Raw genomic sequence first — 17,093 nt, 5'->3', positions numbered from 1 at the left:
CCACAGGCACATCTGCCTCCTTCTTGGAATCACATAAAAGTGCCTCAAATCACTCCTTTGAGCTATTCACTCAAAAAGTTCCAGCCTCCACTTGACTCCCATAATTTTCCACTACTGTGTGCTTTGCCATTGGCTGAAGGCCGTCCCTACCAATACATCATTCTTACATTCTATAGACATCATTTGACTGAACTTGACCACATCTTGGACTAAACTAACATCTTATGACCATATCTAAATAAAGAAATAATATAAAAATTCAGCCACACTCAGACCATTCACAGCAGATATAAATAAAGATTTGTCAATAAATAAATAATCCAGTATTCTTGCGCAAGTGCGCTCACAATAAATGCCAACAGATTGTCTTTAAACATTGTTTAAAGAATTATTTAAGCCTGCTTGTCGGAAGCATCTTCTGGAACTCTTCACATAGGTGCCGTCAGCTAACGCATGTGACTGACCACTTCTTAAATTACCAAGATTTTGTATTATAAGTTGTAATTAATATTTAAATAAAGTTACTGGCAAAATAGTAAACTGATAATAAAATAAATACACAATTATGACAAAAAGTGAGGTATTCATGCTGTATGCTGTATACATTTGCTGTATAATTGTGGAGTATATGATGTTTTGACAAACTTTAGCATAATGAGGCGATAAAAAAAAAGTTGTAAATCAAGAAATAAAATAGATACAGATATGTAGCTTTTAGAGCTTATAACTGTAGTGTAATCCTGTCATCTAAGATACTGTATGTTGAAATTGCATAAAGCGTTTAAAAGTTGTTAATTCAGAGGTTCATTGTGAAAATGTTCATTTGCTCTGAAATAGTAGTGACAACCATCCAGATATCCAGCTTTGGGATTTATTTGTTTCTGGCGACACTGCTCATCTTTGTAGCTGTGTGGCCGGTATTGGTCACTTAGCTGGATCTTCTGTGTTGCACCCTGGGCCTGATAGCATTCAGCTGTACAACACTTTCACGTCCCCTCATATTAACTCCAGGCAGGCAAATTGCTCGCCTACATATGCGTAACAGTACAGTTCCCTCTCGTAAAGCAGAACCTTTGAGGTAATGGTTTGTGGACAATAACAGTCCTCAAATGGACTGGCCTATCCAGAGTTCCAACTTGCTCACATTGGAACACCTTTGTGATGAGTTAGAATGCTGACTTTGCTCTAGACCCCAGTGTCCAACATCCCTACCTTTTCTAGTTTTGGCTCTTGAGGAAGAAAGAGGAGCCATTCCTCTGCAGACATTCAGACATCTCATTGAAAATGTCCCTAGAAAGGTTCAAGGCATCGTAAAAGCAGTGGTTGGACACACCCCATACTAACAGGTGTCCAGAGACTTTTGATCAGGACCTGGAACCGAGGACTCACCTTCTGCCACTGATGGGGCTGCCACATCTGCTGCTGCACTGCTGTTATACATGCTGTTGTTTGGACAAATTTTTGAAAGCTGAAGTAGCATGTGTTACAATATAGCTGCCACTTTTTAAATTACTTGTGGATGACTATACTGTGTCACTTCCCTACTCATGAGCTCAGCTGCTGTATTGTATTCAAAGGCAACACAGTGGAAAATAATAGTTCAGTTATACTCAGATATTATTCAAATTTATAAACTTCAAAACAACTGTAAAGAACATAAAACCTGAGATGATCAATTGTTTTACTCTTTGGATCAAACAGGGATCTGAAAACATTATTTGGTAGTCTCCAGATACAAATGGTCCATTCAAGCATCATGTTTGTAGCCTAGTCTTTGGAATTGTTCTGACACTTTGGAACTGTGTAGATGCCTCTGACTTTCATAATGGTGGGTCCAGAGTACTAGCTATGGACTTTCTTATCAAGTAGCAGAGCTATTGTGTTGTGTTGTTACCTTGTATATTGTCAGCTAACATTAAATAAAACATTCAGCTTGTCCGTTAATATACAGCTCACTTTGAAAAATCATTTCCACTCAATAAATAAATACAACTTTTCCTCATTCTTAGCATTGTTCTCCAATCTCTGATTTAAAACTAATATTTAACATTCTGCTGAGAAATTCACATGAATCATGTTTAATTTAAATGAAAGAATGTAATGATGCATCATCTGGACTGCCAATATAATGGTTGGGCTTTTACAATAGCTTGTTTACAGTTGAAAGTTAAATTTTAAAATGAAACATTATTTATATTTCTCCTAGGAATTTGTGGTCTACGTGCTAAACTGGCAAGACCATAGGCAGATGAAGCTGTGTGTTGGCCTGTGATGCAAGTTTGGACACTGAATACTCTATATATCTGACAAATTAGTTTGGGCACATCAGTGTTTAGCAAAATGCGCAAATGTCTCCCAGTCTAGCATACAGTTTTATCCTGCCAGAAATATCATTTTTAGCACGCACTTTTATGTTCCTCCAAGGAGTGAGATGCTTCATTCAAAAATATATATTGTGTTAGCTAATATATCATTGTAAATGGCTGCTTTTAAAAGGAAACTAGAGAATTTTGTTAATGTGGATATGGCTATAAATGGGTGCTTTTAAAATGCCATTAGAGAATTTTTTCATGATGGAAGAATGAGTGAATAATAAGTATTTAATAGACATATCGGTTTGTTACATAAAATAAGAAGTTAGAAGTACTTGCAGAATAAAACAAAAAGCATGTCCCACTACTTTTGCTGTTAGCCCAATTTAGATTTAAATGCCAGTTTTTATTTCCATCAATCTACAATAGTTGTATGTGTTTTTAATTTTACAAGTTGAGTGTCGTGGATAGACCAGTGACACAACAGGGGCTGACTGGACTCCGTACAGCTTCCAGAGGACCACAGAAACGGCAAGTTGAAGATAAACGATATTTTGAAGGAATACTTCAGATGAAGATCAGAGAACTTTCATCAGAAATAAGTCATTTGAATAAGGATATTGAGACTCGGTCAGCTGAACAAGCAACTTTTTTAATTTATGACAAGAGAGTTAAAGAAATGGCAGCTGAACTTACAGGTCAGTATTAAATTATAGGATAAACCTGAAAAAGACCTATTGCTACGCCCTGTATAGAGATGTTGAGTCACAGACAAGCACAACGAAAAAATTGCTATACATTTCAGCTTTCAGCCAAAAAGTCTTCTTCAAAAGTAGAAAATGCACACACAGGCACACTCACATATACATGTTCATGTCTCTACCCGCTGCCAGAAACAGTGGTCATGTGCATGAATGTGTGTATTTTCTACTTTGGAAGAAGGTATTTTTGCCGAAAGCTTAAATGTATAGCAGTATTTTCACTGTGTATATGTGCAGCTCACTGTCTCCTCTGTATGGTGAATAGCAATCTATCCTTTTCATAATATTGTTGTTATTTCATCTGGAACTTTTCAGTGTTTTATAAACCTATACAACGTATTTTTGTAAGTGGTCCACATCATCAAAATCAAACAATTGAAACGGTACTCACAAATATCTGTATATAAGAAATGGCACAAAATATACATCTCTGCTTATCAAGAAAGACAAAAAATACAGCCGGCCACTGTGGCCGAATGGTTCTAGGTGCTTCAGTCCGGAACCGCGCTGCTGCTACAGTGGCAGGTTCCAATCCTGCCTCAGGCATGGATGTGTGTGATGTCCTTAGGTTAGTTAGGTTTAATTAGTTCTAAGTCTAGGGGACTAAGTCCCATAGTGCTTAGAGCCATTTTGAACAAAAAATATATTTCAGACTACCTAACTGGTCAACATGAAAAATTCCTTTCCATGACTGAAAACGTCAAGCTTCAATGGACAAAGTTCAACAGTATTGTACAATACACCCTAAACAGGTATGAGCCAAGAAAATTTGTGACGGATAATAAAGATCCATCATGGTTTGACAGCTATGTTAGAAAGTTTCTACGAAAGCAAAGAGAGACTCACAGCAAATTTAAACATAGCCAAAGCATCACAGACAAACAAAAACAGGGAGAAGGCAAAATTAACATGACATCAAGGTGTGAAACATTCAATGGATTTGAAAGTAAAATTATATCGACTTAACAATTGCCCTTATGTTAAACCAGTAAACAGATTGACATCTCCCATCCTGACATTCTGTGACCATAATGCCATCAAAACAGACTATAATAAAGAGAAGGCCAAAATACTGAATGCCTTTTTCTAAAAGTGTGTCACTGAGGAAGATTGTACTATTGTTCCTCTTTTAAATTGTAGCACAAAAAATCAAACTTACAAGATATTGGTATGAAATAGAAAAGTAAAAGAAATTGCTCAACAGAGGAAAGGCCGCTAGACTGGATCAGATACCAATACAGTTCTGCATAAAGTATATGAAAGAATGTACTCTCCTTCCAGCAGCAGTGTACCATAGATTCCTGAAGCTGCAAAGTGTGCCTAGTAGTTGATAAAAATGCACGTCATTCTCATTTTCAAGAAGGGTCATTGAGCAAACACACTAAACTATAGCCTATATCTCCACCAGCAGTCCGTTGCAAAATTATGGTATATGTTTTATGCTCATGTATTATGACCTTTCCCCCCTCCTCTGTAGGAACCAACATGATTTCCAAAAACAACTGCTATGTGAAATTCAACTTGCTCTGTTCATCCATGAGACCAGAGTGCAGTAGATACAATGGTACTCAAGTTGGAGTTGTGTTCCTTGACTTCAGAAGGTACTGTCTGTAATGATTTCACTGTTGACAGGACATTAAACTCTTAATTTTCCTTCTAGAAGGTATCAGTATAGTTCTTCAGTGTCACCTAATGAACAAAGTAAAAGTGTACAGAATATCAGACCAGCTGTTTGATTAGATTGAAGAGTTTCTAGAAAACAGAATGCAGCATGTCATTCTCAGTTAAGAAAATCTGCAGTCATAAAAGTAACTTTATTCATAACCCAAGGGAGTGTTATAGGACCAACACTTTTCACCATGTATATGTGGTGCTTCAGAAGTAACTGTACACACTTCATGTGTGTCATGTATGCATCAAAATAAGATTAAAATGTTAAATAAAGTTTTGTATGAAATTAATGTAAATAAAATAGAAAGAAACTTCCACATGGGAAAAATATATTAAAAACAAAGATTCCAAGACTTACCAAGCGGGAAAGCACTGGTAGATAGGCACAATAAATAAAACACACACACAGAATTTCGAGCTTTCGCAACCGGCGGCTGTTTCGTCAGGAAAGAGGGAAGGAAAAGGAAAGATGAAAGGATGTGGGTTTTAAGGGAGAGGGTAAAGAGTCATTCCAATCCCGGGAGCGGAAAGACTTACCTTAGGGGGAAAAAAGGATAGATATGTGTGTGTGTGCGAGTGTACACCTGTCCTTTTTTCCCCTTAAGGTAAGTCTTTTCGCTCCCGGGACTGGAATGACTCCTTACCCTCTCCCTTAAAACCCACATCCTTTCATCTTTCCTTTTCCTTCCCTCTTTCCTGACGAAGCAGACGCCGGTTGCGAAAGCTCGAAATTCTGTGTGTGCGTTTGTGTGGTTTATTTATTGTGCCTATCTACCGGCGCTTTCCCGCTTGGTAAGTCTTGGAATCTTTGTTTTTAATATATTTGTATGAAATTATTTTATTTTGGAATTATGCCATAGGAAAGGGTTCACAAGTGCAACACAAACAACACAAAATTAATTCTTCTCAGAAACCAACACAAAGGGACCCAAATGACACTACCATGCACTGTATGCTTACCCCAGGATATGTTCAAAACGATGTTCCTGTAAGTAAAGGCGAGATGCGCTCAACTTCTTTCCCCTCTCAAAATGTTGCAGGCTCCATTCATCTCTTTCTGCACAGTTGTACAGCTATTTTCAGTTCACTGATGTAGTTGTGCTACATTCGCAATTGCAGCACCCTACACGAGCTCCTTGAACAGCCCCAATTGTAGAAGTGCAGGGGTTGAGTTCCAGAGATCTGGCAGGCCAAGCAATTGGTCCTGTACAACCTGCCCACTTATTAGAATAAGCAACATTGCATCTCGACTGAAATGTGCAGCAGCACTGTTGACAGAGTGACAGCAGTCAAAGTGCAGGTGAGCACGACATGCCAAAAGGCTGCACTGGCCCACAGTGTAATGCCTACCACAAATGGCATTATGAATCATAACTCTGAAATAAAGCAGTTTCAGACAAAACTGTGTCTAACATTTTACTATTATTGTGATCCATACATTACATTAATGAAGTGTCAACAATTACTTTTGAATCACCCTGTATGTAAATGAACTAGTAGATAATGTCCTAAATTCCATGAGGCTTTTCACAGATGATACTGTTGTATACAGAGAAGTCACAATTTTGAAAATTGCAGACTTGCAGAGGACCAACGATTGTTACAGAGATTATTTGTTGACCTGTAATATAAGCAAATGTAAAGTATTGCTCATAAATAGAAAAAACTATTGTTGTATGATTACACAATTGCAGAACAATCACTGAAAGCAGTAACACCCATAAATTATCTAGGAGTATGCGTATAGAGAAGTTTAAAGTACAACAACAATATAAAACTAATTACAGTCAAGGCTGATGCCACACTCAAATTCATTGGAAGAATCCTCAACAAGTGAAGTACACTTACACAGAAGGTATCTTACAAACTCCTTGTCTGAACAGTACTTGAATATTGCTCGTCTGTATGGAATCCTTACCATATAGAATTGATAGAGGCAATAGAGGATATCCAAAGAAGGACAGTGCATTTCATTAAAGATTAACATAGTAAGCACCACACAGCTGCTCAGCCAACTCCAGTGCCAGATGCTACAAGATAGATGATGTGAATCATGAAAGGGTTTACTGTCAAAATCTCAAAGGTGTATATTCCTAGAAGAGTCATCCAATATATTGCTTCCTTCTATATGTATATACCGGGTGATCAAAAAGTAAATATAAATTTAAAAACTGAATAAGTCACGGAATAATGTAGATAGAGAGGTACAAATTGACACACATTCTTGGAATGACATGGGGTTTTATTAGAACCAAATAAATACAAAAGTTCCAAAAATGTCCGACAGATGGCGTGTGAAATGAGCTTTGTTGGTCCACAACACGTTACTCAACCAATCGTCATCTTCTGCTATCTTTTGAAACGCCAACACCGCAAATGCCCTCCGCTTCACTAAATCGCCAAGTAACAGTTCATGATGCCGATGGATTTTGCACAGATAGCATCGAAGGGTACGCCTCAGTGCCAACCAAACAGTAGTGTATGGAATGCCGGTGCGACGTGCAGCTGCACGAGTGCTGACTTCCCCGTGCATAGACAAACCTGCTGCAGTCTCCATTTCTTCCTGAACTGTCTCAGCAGCATTACACCTTGTGGTCGGTTGGCCACTACGGGGTCTATCGTCTAAACAACCCGTGGCTTCGAACTTCGAAATCATTCTCACCACAGCTGCATTTGTCAACGGACGTTTACCCATTCGAATCCCCTTCCTGTGGCGATAGGATCGTAACACTGAACTAGCACATTCCCCATTCTGATAATACAGCTTCACAAAAAGTGCCTTTTCAGGTAACGTCAACATGCTGCGACTGCTGGTCTGGTGCATCTGATTCTCTTTCTCATTACAGCTCCTTTTATACATGATTGTCATGTGTAGTTACTGACGTTTCGCTGTCCAGCACTATCTGTCGGACATGTTGTGAACTTTTTTTAATTTTATTTTTGTTATTTTTTTTATTTTAATAAAACCCCATGTCATTCCAAGCATGTGTGTCAATTTTTACCGCTCTACCTACATTATACCGTGCTTTATTAAGTTTTCAAATTTATACTGTCTTTTTGATGAAAAAAGCCCATGAACATAAGATTACAGAGCTCACACAGAGTTTTATCAATATTGGTTCTTTCACCTGAACCATTAGCGACTGGAACAGGAAAGGGGGGAGTGACTGTAGTACACGAAGTATCCTCCACCACACACTGTAAGTTGGTTCCCAGAGTATAGAAGTAGATGGAGAAGAAAAATATGCATAGACACAGACCTTCGAAAGGATGATGGGGAATGAAAAGAGGGATTATTAGATTGTAACATTCTGTTTGGATGCTACATCTAAAATTATATATTGCTCTGTTAGGAAAGATGATACATATAGATTTTTTCTTAATATTAGCTGAAAACATAGGGAGAAAAAAATGAACCATCTACAGTAGATCCATTAGATTTTTGTAAATCAGCCCTGTATAATCACTTCGCATTTTCTGTGATCTGTGTGTCATATTTATTTAAGTAATGGATAATCCAGGATGGAGTGTAGCAATATTATGAAAAGGAAAGTTACTATTCACCAAATAATGGAGATGTGCTGAGTTGCAGATAAGAACAACAAAAGACTGTCACAATATAAGCTTTTGGCCATCAAGGCCTTTGTCGAAAGTGTTCAACACACACACACACACACACACACACACACACACAAAAGCAACTCACATACACATGACTGCAGCATCTCGGAGCTGAAGCCACGCTGCCATATTTATTTATTCATTCATCAAAAATCTTTCCAAATTGTGGGACATGGAACAAACACAATACAAAGCCATATCACAACACAGTAAAGATAGAGTATTATTTTAATAGACACACAAATTTTAGCTTTATGCCCAAAAGAGCTTGCTCTACTTGCAGTAGTTGCACTGTCTTGTTTCAAGTCTCTTGTATCTCAAATGTTCTAAAATTTCTGCTACTGAGTAGAAGCAATGATCTAATAGGAATGCTCTTAAAATTTTACAAAAGAGTGTGAGTGATGATATGATTTTTACCTTATGTGGAAGCCTGCTGTAAATTTGTATACAACTGTATATTGTGGAAGTTTTGTAGGCTGACTGACTGACTGGGCATGGAAGCTTTTCCTTTTGTGTTATAATATGTTCATGGATATTAAAATATTTGTTTACTTCTTGTAAGTTCTTTCTAACATACTTACAGATTTTTAGAATCTACATACAGGGAAGCAGGAGGATGGACTAGTTTTGAAGGAGGGGTTTTCAAGAATCTATTTTCAAGCATGTTACATTGCTCTTACAGTTCTTTTCTGGGTTAGTAAAATCAGTGAACTAGGTGGTACTATCCAAGAATATAAATCCGTACAGTAGGATGCTATGGAATTAAGCAACATATGCAATTCAGACAGTGCTAAATCTTGCTTTAACAGAGAGTAACTGTAGACTATAACATCAAACAATGGAAAATCCAGGAAGGAATGTAAGAATATTAGAGAAGGAACGTTGCTGCTCACCATATAGCAGAGATGCTGCTTGCAGTGTGGTTTCAGTTGCCGAAGACAGCAGTCATGACTGCAAGTTTGTGTGTGTGTGGTTGTTGTTTTTTTCTTTTCTTTTTTCTTTTTAGTGTGTGTGTGTGTATGTGTGGATGTGTCTGTGTCTGTGTGTATATTGTATAAAAAGACCTTAATGGCCAGAAGCTATAATTGTGAGAATCTTTTTGTTGTGCCTATTGCGACTCAGCATCTCCGCTATATGGTGAGTAGCAACTTTCCTTCTCTAATGTTGTAGACTATAACATGTTTTATGTAGTGTTTATATGTGTATGCCTTTGAAATTATTTTGAAGCCATATGTCTAAAATTTTTGTTTCCAGAAAACATAAAATTTTGTCAGATTTTATTGTCACACTGGTGTTTCATGCATCACCTTTTAAACAGAAGTTTAGAAATGTTGTTTCTTTTTGTGTTTATCAGTAGTTTATTTCCTCAAACCATCTATGTAGCTGTGGCGTAGTTTTATTTACTGTAATAAGGATGCTTGTGTCATCTGCGAATAAAAAATTTGTTTGTGACCTAAGGTTTAGGTCAAAATCATTTATATAGAGGAGAAAGAGGATTGGCCTAGGAATGGATCCCTTAATTTCTGCATCTAAGAAATGTATCCTAGTATTTTTCTTTAGTTAATTTTTAATTTTTGTATTTCCTGTTTGTCAACTATGATTTGAATCATTTTATTAGTGGACCAGTATGTCAAAGGCTTTACTTAAGAGTAAAAAAATGCCACTGGCAGTTTGTTTATTGTCCTTTTTTCCAGGGCATTGTGTTTAAAATCATAGATGGCACCTATTGTTGATTTATTTTCCCTAAATCCATGCTGAGTATCAGTGAGACATTTGTTTTTCTCTAAAAATTTCATTAGCCTATTATACATTACTTTTTCTATGATTTTATTAAAGCCTGATAATAATACAAGTGATCAATAGTTTTATATATCTGATTTGTCCCTGTGTATGTGCGGATGGATATGTGTGTGTGTGTGTGTGTGTGTGTGTGTGTGTGTGTGTGTGTGCGCGCGCGAGTGTACACCTGTCCTTTTTTTTCCCCCTAAGGGAAGTCTTTCCGCTCCCGGGATTGGAATGACTCCTTACCCTCTCCCTTAAAACCCACATCCTTTCGTCTTTCCCTCTCCTTCCTGAAGAAGCAACCATCGGTTGCGAAAGCTAGTAATTCTGTGTGTGTGTTTGTGTGTTTTGTTCATTGTGCCTGTCTGCCGGCGCTTTCCCGCTTGGTAAGTCTTGGAATCTTTGTTTTTAATATATGATTTGTCTCCTTTCTTAGAATAGGGACCAATTTTTAAACAGACTGGAAATGTGCCTGTCAGGAAAAATTAATTGACTGTATCTGGAAGAGTCAATTAATTGACTATATCTGCAAGAGCTACCCCCCTCCCCCCCCCCCCCCCCCATGAGCCATGGGGCTTGCCATTGGTGGGGAGGCTTGCATGCCTTAGCGATACAGATAGCCGTACCGTAGGTGCAACCACAATGGAGGGTTATCTGTTGAGAGGCCAGACAAACGTGTGGCTCCTGAAGAGGGACAGCAGCCTTTTCAGTAGTTGCAGGGGCAACAGTCTGCATGATTGACTGATCTGGCCTTGTAACACTAATCAAAATGGCCTTGCTGTTCTGGTTCTGGCAAGGGGAAACTACAGTCATAATTTTTCCCGAGGGCATGCAGCTTTACTGTATGGTTAAATGATGATGGCATCCTCTTGGGTAAAATATTCTGGAGGTAAATTAGTCCCCCATTCGGATTTCCGGGTGGGGACTACTTAAGAGGATGTTGTTATCAGGAAAAAGAAAACTGGCGTTCTACAGGTCGGAGCGTGGAATGTCAGATCCCTTAATCAGGCAGGTAGGTTAGAAAATTTAAAAAGGGAAATGGATAGGTTAATGTTAGATATAGTGGGAATTAGTGAAGTTCGGTGGCAGGAGGAACAAGACTTCTGGTCAGGTGAATACAGGGTTATAAATACAGAATCAAATAGGGCTAATGCAGGACTAGGTTTAATAATGAGTAAACAAATAGGAGTGCGGGTAAGCTACTACAAACACCATAGAGAATGCATTATTGTGGCCAAGACAGATACGAAGCCCACGCCTACCACAGTAGTACAAGTTTATATGCCAACTAGCTCCACAGATGACAAAGAGAATGATGAAATGTATGATGAGATGAAAGACATTATTCAGATAGTGAAGGGAGACGAAAATTTAATAGTCATGGTTAACTGGAATTCGATAGTAGGAAAAGGAAGAGAAGGAAACGTAGTAGGTGAATACGGAATGGGAGTAAGGAATGGAAAAGGAAGCCGCCTGGTAGAATTTTGCACATAGTATAACTTAATCATAGCTAACTCTTGGTTCAAGAATCATAAAAGAAGGTTGTGTACATGGAAGAATCCTGGAGATACTAGAAGGTATCACATAGATTATATAATGGTAAGACAGAGATCTAGGAACCAGGTTTTAAATTGTAAGACATTTGCATGGGCAGATGTGGACTCTGACCACAATCTATTGGTTATGAACTGTAGATTAAAACTAAAGAAACTGCAAAAACGTGGTAATTTGAGGAGATGGGACCTGGATAAACTGAAAGAACCAGAGGTTGTAGAGAGCTTCAGGGAGAGCATTAGGGAACGATTGATAAGAATGGGGGAAAGAAATACAGTAGAAGAAGAATGGGTAGCTTTGTGGGGTGTAATAGTGAAGGTAGCAGAGGATCAAGTAGGTAAAAAGATGAGGGCTAATATAAATCCTTGGGTAACAGAAGAGATTGAATTTAATTGATGAAAGGAGAAAATCCAAAAATGCAATAAATGAAACAGGCAAAAAGGAATACAAAGATTTCAAAAATGAGATTGATAGGAAGTGCACAATGGCTAAGCAGGGATGGCTAGAGGACAAATTTTAGGATGTAGAGGCCCATATCACTAGGGGTAAGATAGATACTGCCTGCAGGAAAATTAAAGAGACCTTTGGAGAAAAGAGAACCATTTGTGTGAATATCAAGATCTTGGATGGAAACCCAGTTCCAAGCAAAGAAGGGAAAGCAGAAAACTGGAAAGAGTATATACATGGTCTATATAAGGGTGATGTTTTTGAGGACAATAGAGAGGATATAAAATGTAGACTGGCAATGGCAAGGAAAGTGTTTCTGAAGAAGAGAAATATGTTAGCATCGAGTATAGATTTAAGTATCAGGAAATTATTTCTGAAAGTATTTGTATGGATTGTAGCCTTTTATGGAAGTGAAACGTGTACGATAAGTAGTTTATACAAGACGAAAATAGAAGCTTTTGAAATTGTGGTACTACAGAAGAATGCTGAAGATTAGATTGGTGGATCACATAACTAATGAGAAGGTATTGAATAGAATTGGAGAGAAGAGAACTTTTGGCACAACTTGACTAGAAGAAGGGATTGGCTGGTAGGGCATATTCTGAGGCATCAAGGGATCACCAGTTTAGTATTGGAGGGCAGCATGGAGGGTGAAAATCGTAGAGGGAGACCAAGAGATGAATACACTAAACAGATTCAGAAGGATGTAGGTTGCAGTAGGTACTGGGAGATGAAGAAGCTTGCACAGGATAGAGTCGCATGGAGAGCTGCATCAAACCAGTCTCTGGACTGAAGACCACAACAACAACAACAACAACATCTGCAAGAGGCAGTGAAATGTTTGTAATAAATAGCTCAATGATGCAGTCAGAAATACCATCAATTCCGGATGACATTTTCTTAAGGATTTATGCAACATGGATGATTTGATTTGGAGTTATTCCACAAACGTAAACTGAAGAGGAACATGACTGTACTTAGTTTTTCTGTTTCTTTCTAATATCTCCTTCTTTCTAGTATCTGTGTTGTCACTGTTTATTACATTATTTGGAATATATGCATAGTAACATGTGCACAGATTCGCAGTGTGTTGGGGATCAGTTACGTTTTAGCCCTCATGGTTCAGAGTGATATTAAATTCTACAATGAAATTAAAATATAATGATGTTAATGACATCCCCTTTACTTGGATGAAGTTACAGTTCGAGATCATAAAATAGGGTGTTACATTCAGAAATTATGTCCACGGAGTAAAACTAGATTTATAATTTAAAAAAATTAACTATTGAGACACATAAGATTTTTGCAGATGATACATATACTGATTAAGGCCTCAAAGACATCTGCACCAGTCACAGCCAGGAGAATAGTGGAAGAGGCCAACAGCAGATTTACACCAAGTAGTATGTCTTTGTATCTTACAAATCAATGTAATGCAATTCGGAAAAAAATCTCAAATACTGGCACTGAAAATAAAGATAATAGGGCACACACTACATGAAACTCTGTGTGCAAAGTTGCTATACATTCAGATGGATAACAGATTGATGTGGCGCCAGCACTTAGACAAATCAACAAAAAAGTGCCATTCTCCGTGCTTCAAAAGAAATTTAGTGGTATTTGAATTAGCTGCCAGTTCCTATTAGATAAGTAAATCTTTCTAGTTTTGCATGATGACTTTGCATTGGTGGTCACATGTCAAAAATGTAGAAGTTAATTAAAGCACAGTATTCCACTTCATCCATTGGAACACATAACAAAGCTATTGTAATAGAAATAAAAAAAAAGCTCTTCCACAGATTGGGTAGAAATTTGATATATCGTAATACACAGTTTGTATGCAGAAAAGGAAAAAAAAATGATCAACAGTATCTCTGTTCCAAGCTGAGAAATTTTTGAGTTTTCTTAACATGTTTTTTGTAAGTGAAAAACAACAAGAAGAAAAAGCAGAAGCTTTTAATGACATTTACTAACTTTGAGGAGGTCTGTGGTTCAACTGGGAATATTATTGGCCTCCTCATACAGCAAGACTTTATACTCTACATCTTTAGCACTCAGATGCTGGTTCCTGATCTGTGTTCAAGGACTCTGTTTTTGCTTTTGTATGTTTTTGTTTTCTATGCATAATATATGTTTGAAATATTGCTATAGTTAACCAGGATTGCCGTATTAAATTTGCTCACATTACCATTTCATTATTTTGTAGGTGACTAACACAATGATTATTTGTTGCTTGTATAATACTGTCATGTTGCAATGTCTTGAAGGACTGTTAACAGTCTTTGTTGTAGTCTTGTAACTTCTCTCCTCCCCCCCCCCCCCCCCCCTTCTCTCTCAATAAAATATTGGAAATTAAACTGTCAGAATCTACTGGGAATATGATATTAAAGGGAATATTATTTTCAGATCTACAAGGCAAGTTAGCTGACTATAATTTGGTTTTTGACAAAATAAGCACAGATACTGAGAAAAGAGAGATAGATAATGAGAGACTTGAAATGGAGCATAGAAATACAAAGGAATCAAATTTTCTAGAGCAACTTTTTGCTCAGAGAAGGCAAAAGGAATCACAAATTCAGCAAATTGAAATCGAAATTGATCAGGTAGTAATGATTGTAGATCTCAGGTTTCTAGATTTCTTTTGTTGTGCCATTTATTGAACCATTTATGTTTTTGGATTACTCACAGAAGGTTTCTTGCCTGCACTTTTTTCAGGAGCGTCATATGGCTGATAATCTACTTGCCCAGATGAGCCCTCCATTGCGTGAGCATTATGCTGTGTTACAGAAAACGAACAATGAGCTGCAGAGGCAGATGGAAGAGCTACAGCAACAGCTTGATACACTTACTGTTCAAAAAACGAATTTTGAAGACCAGATATCAGTTTCAGAGGTGCTACTCCTTTGTATGTACACCTGCACATTAAAAATGTTTCTCTTCAAATGCATATACACACATTCCACTTGCAGAATTTCAGAGTTCTTGTAGACTTATCTTCCTTCAGTTCATCTTTATAACTTCATGGGCTCATGCATATGTAGTCATTTTGTCCTAAGTAATGGATAAAGCTCTAGTTACTAAAATGACAGGAGCTCATTGAATTCATTTAGGTATTTATGTTTTAACACATTTTATTAATTTCATATCGTGTAGCAGCAAAGATTATATTCCATTTCCCATTTTTTAATATTTTGTGTCACACACTTTTATCATTACAGAAATAAATAAGTAAACAAAGAATTTAATAGTTTTTATACCTAAAATAGAATGAGCATGTTTGTTAAGTACGAAACACTATGCTCATCATTATATCATTAGGTAAAGCAAGAGGCAGTTCGTCTGCACCACAAACTGTTGGAAGCACAAGAAAAGCGAGATCAGTTATTACAGGAAGAGAGGATGAGGTCCACTCCAGCTAATGAAAGAGAACAATTGCTGCAGAGGGTAAAAGATGATAATTCAGAAATAGCAACCATGGAAAGGCAGATGTCACAGATGAAGGAACTAATTTCCAAAAAACAAGAGGAACTGACCCAACTGGAGCAGGTATGGCAGTAGTGTCTGTGGTGTGAGACTGATACAAACATAGACAAGGCATTTTTTATTCTTTAAATAATGCAATAATGGTTCCAGACAGAGTATAAACCATGGCCTGACAAAAAACAAATCAGATCCATTATTACTTAGTTTCCTGTTGCATGGAGCAGATTCAGAGTACAAGTTATATATTTTAATATCTCAATTTGATCACATATTTATATAATAAACTTATGCATATTAATTACATATAACAATTTACACTTAAATATCACAATACTCGCATTATAAAACATTATGTTACATAATTTAGAAATTATTAGAAAATTTACAATATCACCTATGAACTCCTCAACATTATACATGGCTTTTCTCTGTATTACCATTTTAAATTTATTGTCTGTTTGCCCATTTCTTATTTTGTGGTAGGCCTACTTTGTTTAGAAACACATAGCCAATTCATGTAAAATTTTAATGGTTTTTCAAAGTGATATTCATCAAATTTCTGTTTTTGGTTTTGTATGTGTGGACCCTGGCCTAAGTTTCATATAGGAGACGTACACTTTGGTATATACTAGAACCTGAGAATGCTAAGTATTTTGCATACAGTGATTCATTTTTTACTAGAATTTGTATGTCATGCAACAAAAATGTGTATTATAACTTTCTTCTGCATAGGAAAATAGTCTTGATCTAGCAGATTTCTCCAGGGTATTAGCCCATTTGTGTGATACAAAGCATAAGACAATCAGAGAGGTACCTTGACTCACACAACATTTTACTTAGTTTCCTTGTGTGTTGTACTGTAATTGATACCTTATTACATTTCTTTTTGTCTGATTATTTCAGTATAACTTGAACACTGAGTAAATTTTCAGTTGCTAAGATCACTAAAATCATTTATTCATATACATTACTGGTGTCAGCAGTTTGCTGTTGCCATCTTCAAAACTATGTTTTCATCATTACAGAATCTTTTTCTTCAGTACAGTAAGTGGTGCTATACAATGTATGTACAGGAATGTCAGGAGCATGGTCGGTAGTTGGGAAAGTAATGGGCATCCATGCAATTTTGTAGTTTCTCAATGAGTGACACCCCCTCTTGAGAGTGTCCTCATTAAAGGGATAGAAAAAGGGAATGTGCATCAGCAGAGTTTGGACATTTGAGTTTTGAAAGTTCTTACAAAACATTCCAATTCCACCAGGCCGTTAGAAAGCTGGGGGGGGTTTCAGGGCTATATGGACACTAACGTGATTGTGTTAACTTTACAAAATTCCCGGAACTCTGTGGATGTAAATTGGGGACCACTATCTGTTACTATAGTTCCAGGAGACCCTCTAAGGAAAATATCCTGGTTTTAAAGTCTGGATAGTGGCAGTGGAAGTGATGGAAGGCATTCTTGAGACA

The 17,093-nt window shown here is 37.2% G+C and overlaps 1 protein-coding gene across 2 annotated transcripts in view; it reads left to right on the top strand.

Annotated features, from left to right (window-relative positions):
• LOC126272699 (intraflagellar transport protein 74 homolog) overlaps positions 1-17,093 on the top strand; it is a 205,929-nt gene that overhangs the window by 38,262 nt on the left and 150,574 nt on the right. For both annotated transcript variants that reach the window (XM_049975734.1, XM_049975732.1), the window contains exons 3-6: positions 2,767-3,010; positions 14,555-14,751; positions 14,864-15,040; positions 15,467-15,694. In XM_049975734.1, coding sequence (XP_049831691.1) covers positions 2,767-3,010; positions 14,555-14,751; positions 14,864-15,040; positions 15,467-15,694 — 846 coding nt within the window. The remainder of the gene's footprint in view (positions 1-2,766; positions 3,011-14,554; positions 14,752-14,863; positions 15,041-15,466; positions 15,695-17,093) is intronic.

Source organism: Schistocerca gregaria, chromosome 5, assembly GCF_023897955.1.
Source record: "Schistocerca gregaria isolate iqSchGreg1 chromosome 5, iqSchGreg1.2, whole genome shotgun sequence".
Lineage (NCBI taxonomy): Eukaryota > Metazoa > Arthropoda > Insecta > Orthoptera > Acrididae > Schistocerca > Schistocerca gregaria.
The sequence above is the reverse complement of the archived record's forward strand: the minus strand, read 5'-3'. Positions and strand labels throughout refer to the sequence as shown.